The following is a 21,632-nucleotide window of genomic DNA, read 5'->3' as shown; positions in this document are numbered from 1 at the left end:
GGCCAGCTAAAACCAGCCAACCAGCCTAGGCTGGTTTAAGCAGTTTTTTCAGTAGGGAAAGCAAGTCTCTCATGTAATATATCAACTAAAATGCAGAAAATATTTACTTTACAAACTGTATTGTAAATAAATCATACGAACATTTTCATATTAGTCAATAATTATGCTGAAATTAATTTAAAAACTGAATAAATATAGATGTACACACATTAACTCAAGTAAATAAACAGAATCAATGATGGGCTAAAATTCTGCAGAAATCTACGCGCGCAGATTCCGTGTGGGGCTAGTTATAAGTAACAGGCGTTAAGTAAAACATATTACTCTTCTAAAGTAGAGCAGTGATTTAAACGATTAATATTTGAGTGACTTTTTTTAGTCTAATTAATTTGCTTTAAAAGAAATGACTGAATTAAATAAAATGAATGTGATGAGGTTGAATTAGGCACTCAATGAAAGAGCCAACAGAGTCTGGATGCAGCTAACACACTATGAGCTATCACATATTCCTTTATCACATACACACACACACACACACACACAATCTGTTAGCATTCGACTGATGAAGTGGACAGCTAACATGTCATACGTTAACTGATGAAAAGACCTAATTTTTACCAATTCTGACAAATAATACACTTCAATGAACAACAGACCATTTTCACGAGGACGATAATGACAAGTTTCAGCAGTTATCAGCATCTTAAATAAAGGAAAGTGTTTATTAAAGTAACATGTGTATGCTTATACAGCTTATAGGGCTACATATTGGCTTCAAATACAAAACAAAATAGTTAACACTTCAGTGAGGGATTTCTAATGTAGTGTATGGGCAGGATAGTGTATGAGCCGGGTTTCTCTCGAGTTTTTTTCTTTCACTTTCATCAATTGGTGAAGTTTGTTCCTCCACTGTTGGTTTGGGACTTGTAGAGCTGCGTATTGATGGATTTGCTCTTCAGTGTTTGGACTTTCAGCAGTGAATATTAAACCACACTGAACTGAGCTAAACTCAGAACACTGGACTGACACAGCTTCAATCTACTAGAACTTCTGTGTTAAGCTGCTTTGACAATCTACATTGTCTACAGGTTGCTGGTTCGAGTCCCGGCTGGGTCAGTTGGCGTTTCTATGTGGAGTTTGCATGTTCTCCCCGTGTTGGTGTGGGTTTCCTCCTGGTGCTCCGGTTTTCCCCACAGCCCAAACACATGTGCTATAGGGGAACTGATTAACTAAATTGGCTGTAGTGTATGAGTGTGTATGGGTGTTTCCCAGTGATAGGCTGCAGCTGGAAGGGCATCCGCTGTGTAATCTTCACATAAATTGTAGTGCATAGCATGTTTGAAACCAAAGAATCCGCTTGTTAAGTGTGACGTCACACAAATCAGCTTCTGGATCCAAGCGCTCTATCAAACTGTACGGTGAGGCTCAATAAATGGTATTAATAAACGTTTACAAAGCGATGTAATACTTTCGAAAATCACAGTCGCAATATCTATATGTCCATGCCTAATATTAGAGGGCCAGAAACGGTTTAGTTTTTAATAAACTGCTCTAATATTGATGTCTGTGATGCAGCATGTCTTGAAACTGTTTTGTACACCATGATTTTATATACAATTCACTTTAAACGGCACCTATGGTAATAAATCTACTGTTCAAGCTGTTTGGGCAGACATATGTGCATGTATGGTGTATAGACCGTCATATTGGGGTGATATAAGCACACCCAGTGCTTTTTTTTCAATTTAACAACATAAAAAACGGTGGACCAATTGGAGCGGTTTTCAAACCGACCGCAACTTTACGTAGGAGAGCGGTCCCCCCGGCCCACCAATATTGATTGACAGGCGCGTCATCATATCCTCAGTTTGTTGATTCACGTCCGCCATTTTCAGCGTGAGTGGAAGCGATTTCACTAAAGGAACACGCTAGCTCTATTTTTAGATGCAAGGCTCATTGGGCTCAACACAAGATCAATATTCTCCACATTATCGCTCTAATCGGAATTATTGGTTGTATCTTTAGGTAGGTTTGCAAACATGTGTACTTCTCATTGAGTCTACCTTATACTTCAGCCGTTTGCATTTCTCGCGATCCCAGAAGCTCCCTGTGATCTTAACTAGCATGCGTTTTAGGATTCTAAACATCGGTTTCTATCAGGGTACACTCAAGTCGACGGCTGGGCGCCGCGGACCGCTGCAGAAACCGATGTTTAGAATTCAAAAATGCGCGGCGTGACGATTCGGGACACTTCATGTCTCTGACGCGCCACAGAGAGTGTCTGGTGTGCCGTGTCGCGGCTTCAAGCGGCGCATCCGGTGCCTCAGTTAAAGTTAAATCAGTGTGCGTGGTTATTAGTCTCTGTGTACAAGCTCGGCACTTGAAACTAGCACACAGTTGGCTGTAAAACTGTACAAAGACACAAATGATTTTGTACTCTCTGCTTGGTCTTTGTCCGAGTCGTACATGTACGACTGAATGCTGATCTTCTCTTCCTCCTTTCAATCTGCCTGTCTGTGTTGCAAACACAGAGCGGGTCATGGCCCCGCCCCCTTGTTACATTGGGTGGGAAGCCGAAACTAATTTACATGTGAAGCAACACATCCATAAATCAGCGAGCTGTGGACACGCCCCCAACATGACACTGTTTAACACATTATAATAAAACAATCTGAATTGTGTTTTAAACTGAAGCTAAACTGGCACACTCAGAAGAACCAGAATATTAATATTAAATCAGAAAAAAGAGGTAAACTATGGGCCCTTTAAAGTGTGATATGACTATAAAGTAAACGAATATCGTCTCAATTCAAATGAGTAGCGGCTTGGAGCTTTTTCATACGTCACGACTTGACAAGCGGATATTCTTGCGTGTGCTTTTTTCCACTTTGCTTCGGGCTCACTCATTCCTTCCTTAACAGTGTCCCAAGAAGTGCTCTTACTTTACAGACACCTAGAGACGTCCGCACACCCAACCATGAGCACGGGGCAGTGGAGTGCATGTCCGTCCAGTAGTTCAGCATATTAGCTGGTGTGGTATGGTGGACGGACACCATCGTTTGGTAGCAGCAGCGACTGTACGGTACTGCCGGTCCTCCAGAGAAGAATGGAGAATGGGTCGGTGTGATTCCTGCGGTGTGAGCACAAATCCCTACAAACACATCCTCCGGAGGCAAAGGTTTGGGTAGGTTTATGTTAACCGCTGCTAGGGACAGCTTTAGCAGAGCTGAGCGAGAAAGCACATACGCCGTCCCGCTGCAGTAATCCGGTAGGACCATCCCAGCGTATGCCGTCTCTGACATGAAGTGTCTGCTGGCGGGATTGCGATCGGGTGCAACCTGCATATGAACACGACCTAAATAAAGTTCAATCAGCTCGCTTTCGTCTCTTTTAAAGCTAAGGTTGAGATATTGAAGCAGCGCATTTGGGTTGAACATCACATCATCGTCTACTTTAGCGACATAGTGAGCCTGTGGACAGAAACGGCGCGCCCATCCTAATATAGACAGTGTTTTAAGTGTTAAATTGGTGTATGTGTCGGTGAAGCGGCCTTGTATTAGATCCCCACGCTCTTTCGATTCTTCGATTAGCTCTTTTCCAATAACCGGGTCTGTTGGTTGACCTACAACGAAGAGAGTCATGACCCGGCGCCCTCTGACGTGCACTTCCCCACCCCAAGTGTCCCGGATTGCCTGTCGAGCCTTTCTATTAGGAGGTGCCGTTGCTACTAAAGTGATGAGGTAGGGTTTGGCACGTTCGCATACGTGGATGCTGGGCATCAGCAAGAACTCCTCGGATCGGGTTGGAGGAACACTGTGTGGAAGAATCACCCCGTGAGGACCATCTGCTCGGCTCATCCCCAGCGCAGTCACCCATAATTCAATGACGTCAACGTAGAGGAAAGCAAGCAGGGAGCCACAGAAGACTATAATGAGGAGGTAATGGATAAACCCCAAATGGCCTCCTCGCTTCCCGAAGTGAGCTTTGCATATCCTGACACTATACCCGACCATTTTTACCATTATACGGGGTATGGATGTACGCTGAGTGTGTTAAATTAGATCCAGTGAAAGGACAAAATCTCCAATGCAAGATGTCCAGTTCAGGCTGCACCGACTGCAAGAGTAAAACAAAAGAGTGGTTAATAATACATTTATTATTGTCAATATATTCCATTCAGTTTATAGGGACATTTATTTCCATGTGTCTTCGACTGTGCAAATACAGCTTTATTGGAGTTTCTAGCTTGTTATCTTTTTACTGAAGTTTCTATGCTCGTTTTTTTATTGGTATCTGTATACAGTTGAAGTCAGAATTATTCACCCCCCCTTTGAATTTTATTTCTTTTTTAAATATTTCCCAAATGATGTAGAGAAAAGAGAGAAAGTCTTATTTGTTTTATTTCGGCTAGAATGAAAGCAGTTATTATTTTTTTAAAGGTCAATATTATTAGCCCCCTTAAGCTATTTTTATTTTCGATAGTCTCAGAACAAACCAGTTATACAATAACTTGCCTAATTAATCTAACCTGGGGTGCATTTCCCAAAACCATCGTTAGCCAACTAAGGTCGCAAGTTGTGTTATTACAAACATAGTTTGTTGATTTGCCGTTTCCCAAATCTATCGTTCCAACGAACATTCGCAAACTGCGTCGCAAACTTGTGCACTTGTACACCTCTGGAGCTGAAGTTAGAAACATAGATCCTGGCTGTGTTCTATTCCTAGTTATCCTCAAACCAGCGACCTTCTTGCTGTGAGGCCACAGTGCTAACCACTGAGCCACAGTGTCACCCTAATATTATTTTATATGCATTTATTTATTTGGTTACATGTCAGCAATTCATTTCTTTGTGTTTTTTAAGATTACTGTACTAAACGTTTTACTTTAACTAGTAGTGTTGAGATGAATGTTTAATCGTGGCATTTCAACGTCATCTAAATGTAATTTGAGCATTGCAAAATCGTTTCCAGCAAAAGTATAACTAGTTTGAGATATTTGTAGGTGTTAAGTTAGTCATCATTTTCCGGTTAAAGTGGAAATAAGGTCTGTGGTCTGAGGTTTGCAATTCACAGGCAAACAGCAGCTGAACGCAGCGCAAAGCATCTCATTTTAAGCAGAAAGTCTCTCTCGTTAAGTGCTGTGACTGCTAAATGAGTAAATTTATCATTTTTTATCATAAATGTTTGGCTGCATAAAACCTGAGAAGTTAAGATGTTTACTTGCAGGATCTCTCGACTCCTTTTTACAGGACCTGGAATCATGTTTAGACCCTGTTCTGTTGATATCAGCTCTTATACACAGGCAACTATTGGGGAAAAACGGGAACACTGACTCCTTAGAGGGACTACAATTCAAACATTTAGTTTAATCTCAGTACCTAGCTTAATTAATCATTTTATTTAATTTTTTCTTCTAGGGTATACTTTTTCTGTACGTTTCAGACGACAAATGATGAATTATTACAAATTAATTCAATCAAATATCAAAATATCTCCTACATATCAGAATCAAATATTCCCTACATAAAATGCACACTGTATCCTGTCTTTTGATTTCACTCTATTAATTCACTATTTCTTTATCATGTGTTTTATACAGCAAAAAGTAAAAGTTAACATGCCTTTTAATGCATTGCAACTTCATGTTGGCTTGCCTGTAAAGTTTGTATAGCATCAGTAATAAGATATATACGTTAAACTAAATTTGTCCTTGTAATATCACTGTCTTAATGCATAAGTATCATTTATTACTGTTTATTACAAAACCCGTATGGTGAAAAGCTCTACAGAATTAAAAGTTGCTCAGATTATTTCTGTCATTTTTGTTTAGACTTAAATTCTCCTGATTTTTCCACAAAAATAAAAGTTTAAGACATTTAACACTTTATCTGTTGAAGAACCATGCGATGTGACATTGATTACAATATAATTTCTTATAATAACCAAGTAAAACTCAATTTTTTAATGAGTGCCCTATAGTTAACAGTAAACAATTTGAGATATATCAGTACTGTACTGCTGTATTACATGTAGTGTAAAAAATACAATCATCACATGAACTAACAGAGTAAAATATCAGTAGCGAACGGACTGACACATTAAAGCTACAAAATCAATTGCAAAATCAATGATTGTTACTCAGTTTGATCACTGAACAAACGTTTTAAAATGACATCTTATTAAATTACATATTTACAAAAGCAAATATTGAAATTATTTATTTTTAAGTGTACTTTAAACAATATATGGTCTCATATTAAATGTGTTACTTAATCTGAGACCAAACGTCAATGATGAAAACCAATACACATTGCAAATGCGATAATTGGGTTATAAATACATACATATATATATATATATATATATATATATATATATATATATATATATATATATATATATATATATATATATATATATATATAGATAGATAGATAGATAGATAGATAGATAGATAGATAGATAGATAGATAGATAGATAGATAGATAGATAGATAGATAGATAGATAGATATTACCCAAAAAAAAGTCTATTACAGTGGAAACTAAAAGGAAAAGAGCTGAATGCAGCTAAGCAGCTCCTCTTACAGAAGCTAATAGGCAAAAACACAAGCACACAATGCAGTTATTCACAAACACAGCATTGTTCTGTGTGTTTGAAGAATGACGTTGGGTGGAATATCGAGTTTCACTTCAATAATATTAACATATACGGTTAAAAACGCCGTCCAAACATACACCAGCTTTGAGTTTATGCTCACTAACGTTACCTCATATGACTGAGATTGACTGCGAATTATTCTTTACAGCAGAAATCTTACCTTTCAGTGCTGAGGAATCAAAACCACGGCTCGGTTTTCACATTTCGCCAGAGATGAGATACATAAAGTGTTTATTCTAGGCCGCTTTCCGTTTGCATTTCTCTATAACGGCTATTCAGGTCAAATCCATTCAGTGTTGATCCACGGGAGGATAAAACGCGCATTTCTGTAAACTCATCGTCAATTAATGATAATTATTCAAGTCTATATGTTTAATTATGACCACTAGGCACTGTAGAAAGACTCCAGAGCTCTTTACATCCTTTCAGTGAAGCGGATAAATGCGCGATATTGACAGTGATGAGAATAATTTGCCGCTTCGGCCGCCGGAGGGCGCCTCCTCGTCTCTAGAAGGGATACAGGAGCGGCCAGACGTTAACGAGAATTATTCATATTATTTATTAAATTACTAAATGATTGTATAAATTAACGTTTACCCAAATTCTAACACTAAATCCAATCGTCACAGTAATGTAAAAACAGTAATAATAACGAGAATTATTTATTTAATTACGTATTTTAATAATATAGTTATTTATTAAATTCATTAAATTGTGTTTTATTAACGTTTAACCCTACCCCAACCCTAAAATTACCCTTCACAATAATGTAAAAATATTAGTTATTGTTTTACAGTGTCACAAGATTTATGTTATACTGACGTGCATAGTGTCCACAGCTGTATCTCATCGCGCAGAGGGGCGTGTTTCAATCCATCACTTCACTCACTCACTGTGCAAATCAGTGCACAAGTGTCTACTTGATTAATTATAAGCATCCCAATTAATGCTTAATTTATAGGCACCACTGATTAGATTTTTGTAGGTTTATTTTTAATTGTGACGTACTAAATGAACATGTTTTAAATAAATGTACATTTTTTACATTGTACGCTATAGCAGCGCAGTTTTAAACCAGTAAGGTTATTTTTCTTTATTCTGAAATTAATATAATTTAACTTGCTAATGCAGTTTTAGATAAGTGTGAGGAGATTCTGGAAAGCAGAGTATCATATTAAAATAAATAATTAATGTCACTATCCACAAAAATGAACCAAAAATGTTTAGATTATATTTATTTATTGCAGCATTCAAAATTTGAGAAGAAGAGAATATATATTTGTAGATATGTGCTTTTTACAGGCTAAACGGCTTACAGCGGATGCCAATAAATACATCACTGTGAACATAAAATCATGTAAAATCTTTTATTATTTGAGGCCATTATTAATTATTATTCTAATTAATTTTATGGTATAGTTTTTTATATAAGCGTATTTGTGTCTATATGGATACTTGTGTATATTTAGAGTAGGTATATATTTTATATTTATATTTTATTATAATTCTTTGGGGGGTTTTCACCTTTATTAGATAGGACAGTAGAGAGTATTGACAGGAAAGCATGGGGAGCAGAGAGAGGGAAAGGATCAGCATAGGACCGCGAGGCGGAATCAAACTTGGGTCGCCGTGAGCACCTGAGCGCATGTGTCGACTCACTAACCACTACACCACTGGCACGACAATATATTTTATTAGAATTTGTAATAGTGTACAGTGCTATATTGTGTGTGTTGGTGTTGTATATTACGCTACAAACACCTTGTAATAAACTGCAGCACATTTTCTGTTATTTTATACACTCACTTCTCTATAAATTATTATTTCTTATATATGATATTATTTCAAACTACTGAAATGTCAATAAAGTCACTTTGTTAAACTGTAGAGTTGAATATTCAACATCAGAAGTGGACAAAGCAGAGATCAACATCCCATAATGCAATTCTCAAACATAAATAAACACAAAACACTTGTGTACGATCGCAAAGGGGATTTTATTTTAATTCTGTATTGTTTCATCATTAAATTAAACTGTGCTTTATAAATAAATTGAACATTACACATTGAACAGTTTTGAATTGTGACATTAAATCAACACAAAATGTGGATATTTACATTGTAGATGTGTCATCAGAAGTTCTATGCACACTTGGAGTCTTAAAGGAAGACTTTAGGCAAATATTCAAGTGTAAAAGCTGCACATGCATGCAGGAATCGGTCACTTCTTACATCCTCTTTTCTCATTCTAGCTTCCCCAAAAAATGCAAGAAAATGAGGATGAAGGAAATAAGTTAATATTATGTAATACTGGGATATCCTTTTCAGTCTTAGTGGCTGCATTTGAGAATTATGGCTGTGTGTTTTCGAGGTTAGACATGAATTTTTAAGATCAATGAAGCAAGATGGCATTTTAAATATGTGAAAGCTTCAACGTTTATAAAATATAAATTATAATAATTGTGCATCAAAATAAACTTGCAGAAGTTGATTCCCAGAAATGCTGTTAATTGCAAGTAAATTGTTTAATGTTTAAAATAACCTTGGTGATTTATTCTACAATATGGGTGAAATAATTTATATATAATTTTGGCGAAGCAGTGGGTAGTGCTCTCGCCTCACAGCAAGAAGGTTGCTGGTTCTAGCCTCGGCTTGGTCAGTTGGCATTTCTGTGTGGAGTTTGCATGTTCTCCCGTGTTGCCGTGGGTTTCCACTGGGTGATCTGGTTTCCCCCACAAGTCCAAAGACATCCGGTATAGGTGAATTGGGAATGAGAATGTATGCCTGTTTCCCAGTGATGGGTTGCAGCTGGAAGGGCATCCGCTGTGTAAAACATACTGGAAAAGTATGCTGGATAAGTTGGTGGTTCATTCCACTGTGGCAACCCGATTAATAAAGGAACTAAGCTTAAAAGAAAATTAATAAATGAATGTAAATATATATATATGTGTGTGTGTGTGTGTGTGTGTGTGTGTGTGTGTGTGTGTGTGTGTGAAAATGCTCTAGACATGCGCCTATTTAGTAACTTCTACATTTTGATTAAAAAATCCCTAATCAAATAATTTGCCTGGGTTTTGGACCATTTTTAGGCTGGAATCATTCAAGTGTATCTAGCAACACTGCTGCCAACCCGAGAATCTGCGCGCTCCTTTTTTCTGCTGATGGCTGAGGATTTATTTATTTACTATTTGTTTATTAAAAAAAAACACAAATTTATTTAAGATTAAATTTTTTTTTTTTCCAGAACAACCCCTTTCCCAACAATTTAACTCCTTACAGATGAGGGAGTGCATAACAAATTAAATTATAAAAAATATATAATGATAATAAATAGATAATAATAATTAAAAGAAAATAAAAGGTACTGCCATCATAATTACTGCTCAGAGAATACATTTGTACATCATGTTACATTGTAGTCATCTCAAATTACAGTGGTGATAGGTTAAGTAACCTCTAAATATACATATCTAAATATGTCGTAATACTTTTCCACCTCTTCAGAAAAATATCAGTCTTCATTTGTAGACATGCAGTCATTTTTTCCATTATATAGACCTGTTTAAGTCTCTGGATCCACTGAGCCACCTTTGGAGAACCTTCTCCCATCCAATGTACTGTTATCATTTTGTTTTTGCAACCAGTAATAATATCCTTAGGATAAATCTTGTTTCTTCAATAAACATTTCTTTGGACAGTGCTCCAAGTAAGCACACACCATTTATTTATTTATTATTATTATTAACAAAAAAATACAGAATTATATAGTAATATACAAAAACATATGCCAGAGTGTACATACAAAACCTTCAGTCATTAAAAATCTTATATTCCTGAAGAATTTTATAAGTCATCTTTACTTTTTGCCAATTCGTGCGCTCGTGCTGGAGACAGACAGACACGATGACCTGCTGTGGGCTCCTAGATTGTGAATTGATTGTATGTATGCTTATCTGTTTATTTATTTGGCCAAAAATAATAATAATACATTTCTCATGATGTGTGTAGTAAATTGTATAATTTAACCATGTAACCAGTAGCCATTGACATCTAAAGTAGGAAAAAATATGTAAGTCAAGGGCTACAAATTTCAAACATACTTCAAATTATCTTCTTTTGTGTTCAACAGAAGAAAACACGTTTAAAACAAGTGGATGGGGCGGTAATGATGTCAGAAATTAAATACAAATATACAGTAATATACAAAAGCACATACCAGAGTGTACATACAAAACATTCAGTCATTAAAAATCTTCCTGAAGATTATTAGAAGTCTTTGCTTATTGCCAATCCGCGCGCTCGTGCTGGAGACAGACAGACACGATGACGTCAGAGACGGCTCGCTCTAGACGCTCGTGCCCGCGCAACCGCGAACGCGCCCGAGAGGAAGAAAAACTCTCGCACACTGGCAAACGGGGTCACGAACTATGACCTTTCACTGGAGTAAAACAATAACAAATAATGTGCAATAAACCCGAGAGCGAAAACCCCGCGGCCGTGCGTTTGACAGGTGAGCGGCTTTATATTTCTGCATGTCGCACAATGCTTGGTCAAAACGGCCGCGTGAAAAATCCTCGGTTTGTGCAGGTTTTGTGTTGGGGAGAGCTAAAAAAACAGGCCTGAGCTGTTGTCAAAGCTCATCGCTGCTGTCAACAGTGGATATGTGTGTTTATTTAACAACATAAACCTGTCCGAGTGCATTACTGTTAACAACCCCTGCTGTATTACACTGTATTCCAGACAAACAATGCGTTTAAATAGGATTTAATCACAATTTTTGGTGTGACTTTATAAATCGGCGTGCTTGTTTACGTTAACGCATTAGCTGGTTAGCATGAGAGCTAACATATGAACTCGACCCTTTTACCTTTGCCACCGCGGGTCCTTCAGTGGGAGGATTTCTTCCCAACATTGATAAGTTATTAGAGGATATTTTTAAGCTGACGACTGAATTTATGTAAATATTACTGTGGTTGGGAATCAGGAATGTTTTCGATTTTAGTTATATTTACTGACGTTTAACAAAGGTTTCGTGCGTCTGTCTGTCTGTATCCTGGCCTTGTGCCAAAGTCTCCATCTTGTTCCGTGTTTTGAACGGTGTTTCCTGCATAGTTCCGCTCTGAGGCGGAAGGACATTTCATTATCCTTATCTTTAACCTGTCAGCGATCAATAATAACAACAATATAATAAGAAACCATACAATCATACAATAATAACAACAGACTTCAATATTGATTTTTTTTATTTCCAAAAATATCAAATTACTATACAGTCAAGCTCAAAAACATCAAATTACTATATACTCAAGCTCAAATATATCAAATTACTATATACTCAAGCTCAAATATATCAAATTACTATATACTTAAGCTCAAATATATCAAATTACTATATACTCAAGCTTAAATATATCAAATTACTAAATACTCAAGCTCAAATATATCAAATTACTATATACTCAAGCTCAAATATATCAAATTACTATATACTCGAGCTCAAATATATCAAATTACTATATACTTAAGCTCAAATATATCAAATTACTATATACTCAAGCTCAAATATATCAAATTACTAAATACTCAAGCTCAAAAATATTAAATTACTATATACTCAAGCTCAAAAATATTAAATTACTATATACTCAAGCTAAAAAATATAAAATTGCTATATACTCAAGCTCAAAAACATTAAATTACTATATACTCAAGCTCAAAAACATTAAATTACTATATACTCAAGCTCAAAAATATTAAATTACTATATACTCAAGCTCAAAAATATCAAATTACTATATACTCAGGCTCAAAAACATCAAATTACTATATACTCAGGCTCAAAAACATCAAATTACTATATACTCAGGCTCAAAAATATCAAATTACTATATACTCAAGCTCAAAAACATCAAATTACTATATACGCAAGCTCAAAAATATCAAATTACTATATACTCAAGCTCAAAAATATCAAATTACTATATACTCAAGCTCAAAAATATCAAATTACTATATACTCAAGCTCAAAACTATCAAATTACTATATACTCAAGCTCAAAAACATCAAATTACTATATACTCAGGCTCAAAACTATCAAATTACTATATACTCAAGCTCAAAAACATCAAATTACTATATACTCAGGCTCAAAACTATCAAATTACTATATACTCAGGCTCAAAACTATCAAATTACTATATACTCAAGCTCAAAAACATCAAATTACTATATACTCAGGCTCAAAACTATCAAATTACTATATACTCAGGCTCAAAACTATCAAATTACTATATACTCAGGCTCAAAACTATCAAATTACTATATACTCAAGCTCAAAAACATCAAATTACTATATACTCAGGCTCAAACTATCAAATTACTATATACTCAAGCTCAAAAACATCAAATTACTATATACTCAGGCTCAAAACTATCAAATTACTATATACTCAAGCTCAAAAACATCAAATTACTATATACTCAGGCTCAAAAATATCAAATTACTATATACTCAAGCTCAAAAATATCAAATTACTATATACTCCAGCTCAAAAACATCAAATTACTATATACTCAGGCTCAAAAACATCAAATTACTGTATACTCAGGCTCAAAAATATCAAATTACTATATACTCAGGCTCAAAAACATCAAATTACTATATACTCGAGCTCAAAAACATCAAATTACTATATACTCAAGCTCAAAAATATCAAATTACTATATACTCAAGCTCAAAAATATCAAATTACTATATACTCAGGCTCAAAAACATCAAATTACTGTATACTCAGGCTCAAAAATATCAAATTACTATATACTCAGGCTCAAAAACATCAAATTACTATATACTCGAGCTCAAAAACATCAAATTACTATATACTCAGGCTCAAAAACATCAAATTACTATATACTCAAGCCTAAAAACATCAAATTACTATATACTCAAGCTCAAAAATATCAAATTACTATATACTTCAGCTCAAAAATATTAAATTACTATATACTCAGGCTCAAAAACATCAAATTACTATATACTCAGGCTCAAAAACATCAAATTACTATATACACAAAGCTCAAAAATATCAAATTACTATATACTCCAGTTCAAAAATATTAAATTACTATAGACTCAAGCTCAAAAACATCAAATTACTATATACACAAAGCTCAAAAATATCAAATTACTATATACTCAAGCTCAAAAACATCAAATTACTATATACTCGAGCTCAAAAACATCAAATTACTATATACTCGAGCTCAAAAACATCAAATTACTATATACTCAAGCTCAAAAATATCAAATTACTGTATACTCGAGCTCAAAAATATCAAATTACTATATACTCAAGCTCAAAAATATCAAATTACTGTATACTCAAGCTCAGAAATATCAAATTACTATATACTCAAGCTCAAAAATATCAAATTACTATATACTCGAGCTCAAAAATATCAAATTACTATATACTCGAGCTCAAAAATATCAAATTACTATATACTCAAGCTCAAAAATATCAAATTACTATATACTCAAGCTCAAAACTATCAAATTACTATATACTCAAGCTCAGAAATATCAAATTACTATATACTCAAGCTCAAAAACATCAAATTACTATATACTCAAGCTCAAAAATATCAAATTACTATATACTCAAGCTCAGAAATATCAAATTACTATATACTCAGGCTCAAAAATATCAAATTTTACAATCAGTAGTATGTTTTTGACAGATTTATATATATGTACATATAATATTCTATATGTATTTACATATACAGCCAGAATTATTAGCCCCCCTGTTTATTCCCCCCCAATTTCAGTTTAACAGAGAGATTGTTTTCAACACATTTCTAATCATAATAGTTTTAATAACTCATCTCTAAAAACTGTTTTATTTTATCTGTGCCATGATGACAGTAAATACTATTAGACTAGATATTCTTCAAGACACTAGTATTCAGCTTAAAGTGACATATAAAGGCTTAACTAGGGTAATTAGGGTAACTAGGCAGGTTAGGGTAATTAGGCAAGTTATTGTATAACGAAGGTTTGTTCTGTAGACTATCGGGAAAAATATTGTTATTATCATCATTGCTATTGTCATCGAAATTATTATTATAATTATTGAAATTATTATTATTGTTATTGAAATTATTATTATTATAATTGTTATTGTTATCGATATTGTTATTATCATCATTGCTATTGTTATCGAAATTATTATTATTATAATTATCGAAATTATTATTATTGCTATTGTCATCGAAATTATTATTATTATAATTATCGAAATTATTATAATTGTTATTGAAATTATTATTATTGTTATTGTTATCGAAATTATCATTATTATAATTGTTATTGTTACGCAGTGGGCGTGGCCTTCAGATTATAATTCATTGCGCTCCTTTTTTGTCTTCTAGGTGGAGGTGTTGTTTTCAGATGCAGAGCTCGTCCAATCAGATGCTTGTAATGAAATCACGTCACCATGACAACCAATGTGGAGCTGCTGGCTCAGCAGATATTGACCACTGAGCAGCTTTCAGAGGTCAGTGGTGATGCGAGACATTCAGGGTTCATTCAGACGCAGCAGCAGTAGTGCGTCCTCTATGCAGTCTATTGTAGAGGGTAAACGGATCAATCAATACACTTTGTATAAGAGAGATGTATGAAAGGGGTCTGTGAATAGAACAGAAATTCTGTGAAACTCTGCTGGAAACGCTGCATGTAGTGAGAAGACTCCTTTAATCAGCCCAAATATCTATACTTTTATATAGTCTACCTTTAATTTCGTTTGTAAGATATGGACATGAGGCTTATTCGAGATCTTGGTTTCTTTTTTAACTGTGGTAATAAATAAATAAATGCTATTGTGGTAAAGGTGTTGGTCACCTCTCTGAGTTGCTATGGAAACGCACTGGCTGTGACCCTCAGGTGTGTGTGTGCGCTGCAGGTTCAGTCGTCTCCGTCAGGCAGTTCAGTGATGAGCAGCTCTCCTCAGCGCATTCAGATCATCTCCACCGAGCCCTCGGTCACCAGCCCACAGAGAATACAGGTCACACGCACACACTTACACACACACGCACATGCTTATACACACAGATGCACAAACATGCACGCACACGTATGCTAGTGTACACATGCACATATACATAATCATACACATGAACACACACATATACAGTACATACGCATGCATGCACACACACACACACACATATAGGCACACACACAACCACACTCACACATTTATACACACGTATGCATGCACAAACACACAACAAACAAACTTACACAGACAGACACACACATACATGCACACACTGACACATTACACACACACACATGAATGCACAAACATGCGCACACATATGCACATGCACTCACACATGCATACACAAACACAAATGTTCATACACAGATGCTCACACACACATGCACACACTTATACATGCACACACACACACATCATATAACTACACAACCACACACACAATTACACACTCACAGACATACATCCACACATACACACATATACATATGCACGCACACACATAGACACACAGGCACACACATACATGCACACACTGACACATTACACACACACATGAATGCACAAACATGCGCGCACACAGATGCACATGCACTCACACATGTATACACAAACACAAATGTTCATACACAGATGCTCACACACACATGCACACACTTATACATGCACATGCACACACACACACACATCATATAACTACACAACCACACACACAAGTACATACTCACAGACATACATCCACACATACACACATATACATATGCACGCACACACTTACACACATAGACACACAGGCACACACATACATGCATGCACTGATACATTACACACACATGAATGCACAAACATGCGCGCGCACAGATGCACATACACTCACACATGCATACACAAACACAAATGTTCATACACAGATGCTCACACACACACATGCACATGCATACACTACACAACCACACACACAATTACACACTCACACACATACACACAAGGAAACACACCAATTCTCATGCACTCATGCACACACTCTTCATCAGCGCTGTCTGGTTCACACATGATCCTCCTCTTCAGATCGTCACAGAGCAGCAGACGGGGCAGAAGATCCAGATAGTGACGGCTCTGGACTCCTCTGTGCCCAAGCAGCAGTTCCTCCTGGCCTCTTCTGATGGCTCTCCAGCGGGTAAAGTCCTGCTGGCGTCACCGGAGAGCTCCAGCGCCAAACAGCTCATCTTCGCCACTGCCGACAGCCTGGTGCCCGGCAGAATACAGGTATGAAGAACACACACACACATTTACATTAACACAAGCAGTAAACAGACACCATATTCCCTCCCGCAGAGAGCAGACCTATCATCAGGGGTTACATCTATATAGAAGTGGCAAGAGGAGTGGAATGCATGGACGAATAACAGCATTTTCTGAAAAAAAAGTAAATAATATGTAATTAAATTGTAAATAAATACGTTGAATGAAATTTCAAACCTTTAAAGGCACAGTTCACTCATAAATGAACATTTCCTGTCAATGTACTCACCCGCAGGTCTAAGATGAGGGTGACTTTTTTCTTCAGCAACCAATAGCAAGCATTGATAAATACAGTAGAGCAAAAATATACACTACCTGACAAAAGTCTTGTGGTGGATCTCAGTTGTAAGAGCAACTAATAATAACTGGACTTCTAGTTGATCATTTGTTAAAGTGTCAGAAGGTTGATTTCTCTGCTGAATCATCTGTTGATCTGCATCCCAATCATCACCAATACTGCAGAAGACCTACTGGAACCCACATGGACCAAGATTCTCACAGATATCAGTCAAGTTTGGTGAAGGAGAAATCATGGTTTGGGGTTACATTCAGTATGGAGAGATCTGCAGAGTGGATGATCAACATCAACAGCCTGAGGTATCAAGACATTTGTGCTGCCCATTACATTACAAACCACAGGAGAGGGTGAATTCTCCAGCAGGATAGCGCTCCTTCTCATACTTCAGCCTCCACATCAAACCTCCTGAAAGCAAAGAAGGTCAAGCTGCTCCAGGATTGGCCAGCCCAGTCACCAGACATGAACATTATTGAGCACGTCTGGGGTAAGATGAAGGAGGAGGCGTTGATGATGAACACAAAGACTCTTGATGAACTCTGGGAGTCCTGCAAGAAGGCTTTCTTTGCCATTCCAGATGACTTTATTAATCAGTGATTTGAGTCATTGCAGAGATGTATGGATGCAGTCCTCCAAGCTCATGATGGAGTCAGACACAATATTCATTCTGTTTCCACTGCAGCATGACCACATATTCTATACTGGACATTATTGAAGGTTCAGTGAGCAGACTTTAGTCTAAGCAGAGTCACACCTTACTGACCTAAAGAAATCATTCAACATCAAGACATGATCAGATTATATTGTGGTCAAATAAGTGTCATCTAGAGGCCTTTACCTTTCATATAAGCCACTTCTGACACCAAATGATCAACTAGAAGTCAAGATATTATTTGTTGCTCCTAAAACTGGGATAAGCGACAAGACTTTTGTCAGGTAGTGTAAATAAAATAAACCGTGCTTCATAGTTTTCTAGAAATCTAGCAGTATTTATGTACACAAATAGTCAAATGTAAAAAAATCGTATATACATAAATGCAATTAATCTTTCTTTAAAGTTACAAACATTAGAATTCATAATGCTTGAACTAGCTTAAAATGCTAACATGGGCCTTAAGAAAGCAATCAAATGCTAAAATTGTTGGTAACATTGTGGAGTCACTGCAAAATGTAATTATAAATCGTGTGTTTTTTCAACTACTGGTCAACTATAACTCTGACTCCACACTGCAAATCCTGCGATGTGACTATTGTGAATGCACATATTGCGATCTCGATGCTGAAACGATATATTGTGCAGCCCTACTTCATATAATGGCAGTGAGTGGTGACAGGGTTTTTTGGGATTAAAAATAAATACATACAAACGAGTCCAAATCAACAGCCATGGCTCCTGATGACACGCTGAGGTCTTGTGAAGCCAAATGAGCGCTCCGTGAGCATTCATTCATTCATTTTCCTTCAGCTTAGTCCCTTTATTCATTGGTGGAATGAACAACTTATCCAGCATATGTTTAACACAGCCGACGCCCTTCCAGCTGCAACCCAGTATTGGGAAACACACTCATTCACACACACTCATACACTACAGCTAATCCAATTCCCCAATAGCGCATGTGTTTGGACTGTGGGGGAAACCGGAGCACCCGGAGAAAACCCACGCCAACTCAGGGAGAACATGCAAACTCCACACAGAAATGCCAACTGACCCAGCCAGCGACCTTCTTGCTGTGAGGCAACAGTGCGACACCACTGAGCCGCTCCATGAACAATTAAACATTGTTTACAATATCACTAGCTTTAATCCACAGCCTGGTCAAACAGGTCCTGGATGTACGTTGTCCTTTACTTATTATATTGGTCAGAGGTTTCTTGTTCATCTGTGAACTACTAGACCACTATCATCATCATCATCTTCATCATCATCTGTATGTAACTGTGCTGTATTAATGCTGAATAAGAAATGCTTCTGCTGTAGTTTGTGACAGATGCCGTGTCCGTGGAGAGGCTTCTGGGTAAAGGAACGGACCTCAGCCGAGTTCAGCCGATTGAATACTGTGTGGTGTGTGGAGATAAAGCCTCAGGTACAAATGCAAAAATTATAATCACGATTATTTGGGTCATATTTGTAATCACGATTATTCAAAATGATTATCAGTTGGAGTCAGAATGATTCGCCCTCCTGTGAATTTTTTTCTTTGTCAAATATTTCCCAAATGATGTTGAACAGATTCAGGAATTTTTCACAGTAATTCCTATAATATTTTTTCTTCTAGAGAAAGTCTTATTTGTTTTGATTTCGGCTAGAATAAAAGGAGGTTTAAATATTTTGAAACCAATTTTAAGGTCAATATTATTAGCCCCCTTAAACAATATTTGCATTGATTGTCTGCAGAAGAAACCACTGTTATACAATGACTTGCCTAATTACCCTAATTAAGCTAGAATACTATACTATCTTGAAAAATATCTAGTCAAATATTATGTGCTGCCATTATAGCAAAGATAAAAGAAAATAAACTTCTTTCTGTTAAACAGAAATTGGGGGGAAAGGGTCGCTAATAATTCTGACTTCAACTCTATATATACAGTTATTTTCCTCCCTGTAAATAAGGAAAGGGAAATATATACAATAGAATAAGAATATGAAACAAACTGTGCTGAAAAGCATCTTCACTGTAAGAAAAACACTTTAATTATAGCTCCAGCAGTCCTTCAGTCAAGAGCAGTGAGGGATTTTCTCCTTTTGTTGTTTGATTAATGATAAACACATTCAGCAGCAGGATTATTGTGCGCTGTCACTTTAAGAGCAGTGCGGTTCTGATTTATGGTTTCACTTTCACATGACTTTTGATTCTCAACTCGTTTGTTTAATGTAAATGAGGGTTAATAGGAATTATGACTAAACACAGTGCTCTGACACAAACGTGCATGTATTTAACCATTAAAGCGCTCACATTAAGATGACTTTAGATGTGTGTGTGCTCTGCTCGTGTCTGACGCTGAGCGCACACACACACACACATCAGCATGCGCTCTCTTTCGCGCTTTTAAAAGCATGAATGATTCGAATGTACATCAGTGAATGATGCGCATCCCGACTGCAAACGTTACAGTACAGTACATGCTTTCAGTAATGTTCACGTGAAACTGAGCTTTGCAGAGCTACAGATGTGTACAACTGGAAAGGGGGCGGTATATGATGCAATAATCGTTTATCTCCATTAATGCTTTTTCATAATCGTTAGAAGCCGAAATTGAAACTGAATTTCAATTAATTGCACAGCCCTATTAGCAAGTTGTTTTTTGCAGCTAAAAATCAATGGAAGTAAATGAGACCAGAAGTGTTCAGTCAATAAGGCTGAACCCACTCATATGTGAAAGAATACGGCCTCTTAACCGTATTAAAATTACATCACATCTAATAGATGAAATAATGTTGTTGTTTTGTTTAGCAATGTCATATGACCCCTGTAAATAGAACTATTAACTGAACAGAACATTCATTCACTGATCTTATCTGTGTGTGTGTGTGTGTGTGTGTGTGTGTGTGTGTGTGTGTGTGTTTGTAGGGAGGCATTATGGAGCTGTGAGCTGTGAAGGCTGTAAGGGTTTCTTCAAGCGGAGTGTGCGCAAGAGTCTGACCTACAGCTGCAGGAGTAACCAGGACTGTGTGATCAACAAACACCACCGCAACCGCTGCCAGTTCTGCAGGCTCCGCAAGTGCCTGGAGATGGGCATGAAGATGGAGTGTGAGTGACGCAAAAACAGCAGGGCTGGGGGAGATGGATACAATCGAGAAATGATTAGTTAGTTTCGAATGGCAGATGGGGCTCTAGGCTATTTTTTTAAATGGCGGATGGTGCTCTAGGCTAGTTTTAACAGTAGACAGCGCTCTATGCTAGTGTTTAACTGCAGACGGCACTCTAGACTAGTGTTTAACAGCAGACAGCGCTCTAGACTAGTGTTTAACAGCAGACGGTGCTCTAGACTAGTGTTTAACAGCAGATGGCGCTCTAGACTAGTGTTTAACAGCAGACAGCGCTCTAGACTAGTGTTTAACAGCAGACGGTGCTCTAGACTAGTGTTTAACAGCAGACAGCACTCTAGACTAGTGTTTAACAGCAGACGGTGCTCTAGACTAGTGTTTAACAGCAGACAGCACTCTAGACTAGTGTTTAACAGCAGACGGCGCTCTAGGATAGTGCATAAGAGCGCTCTAGGATAGTGCTTAACAGCAGATGGCGCTTTAGACTTGTATTTAACAGCAGACGGCGCTCTAGGATAGTGCATAACAGCGCTCTAGGATAGT

At 36.8% G+C, this 21,632-nt stretch overlaps 2 protein-coding genes across 4 annotated transcripts in view; one reads left to right on the top strand and one right to left on the bottom strand.

Annotated features, from left to right (window-relative positions):
• Positions 1-703: 703 nt before the first annotated feature.
• Positions 704-7,108, bottom strand: b3galt4 (UDP-Gal:betaGlcNAc beta 1,3-galactosyltransferase, polypeptide 4). Its single transcript, XM_056464580.1, has 2 exons — positions 6,821-7,108; positions 704-4,116 (listed from the first exon to the last, which is right to left on the bottom strand). The coding sequence occupies exon 2, from the start codon at positions 4,020-4,022 to the stop codon at positions 2,904-2,906; it is 1,119 nt and encodes a 372-aa protein (XP_056320555.1). The 5' UTR covers positions 4,023-4,116; positions 6,821-7,108; the 3' UTR covers positions 704-2,903.
• A 3,906-nt stretch (positions 7,109-11,014) lies between these two features.
• Positions 11,015-21,632, top strand: part of nr2c2 (nuclear receptor subfamily 2, group C, member 2) — a 24,609-nt gene continuing 13,991 nt past the window's right edge. For 2 of the 3 annotated variants that reach the window (XM_056464578.1, XM_056464577.1), the window contains exons 1-6: positions 11,015-11,170; positions 15,095-15,219; positions 15,625-15,726; positions 16,792-16,989; positions 19,299-19,404; positions 20,893-21,072. In XM_056464578.1, the coding sequence (XP_056320553.1) occupies positions 15,160-15,219; positions 15,625-15,726; positions 16,792-16,989; positions 19,299-19,404; positions 20,893-21,072 (646 nt within the window). In that variant the 5' untranslated portion in view covers positions 11,015-11,170; positions 15,095-15,159. Of the gene's footprint in view, positions 11,171-15,094; positions 15,220-15,624; positions 15,727-16,791; positions 16,990-17,054; positions 17,150-19,298; positions 19,405-20,892; positions 21,073-21,632 lie in introns of those variants that run through there. The other variant, XM_056464579.1, reaches the window with a different exon arrangement.

This window comes from Danio aesculapii, chromosome 8 (genome assembly GCF_903798145.1).
Source record: "Danio aesculapii chromosome 8, fDanAes4.1, whole genome shotgun sequence".
NCBI classification, from domain to species: Eukaryota; Metazoa; Chordata; class Actinopteri; order Cypriniformes; family Danionidae; genus Danio; species Danio aesculapii.
The sequence above is the reverse complement of the archived record's forward strand: the minus strand, read 5'-3'. Positions and strand labels throughout refer to the sequence as shown.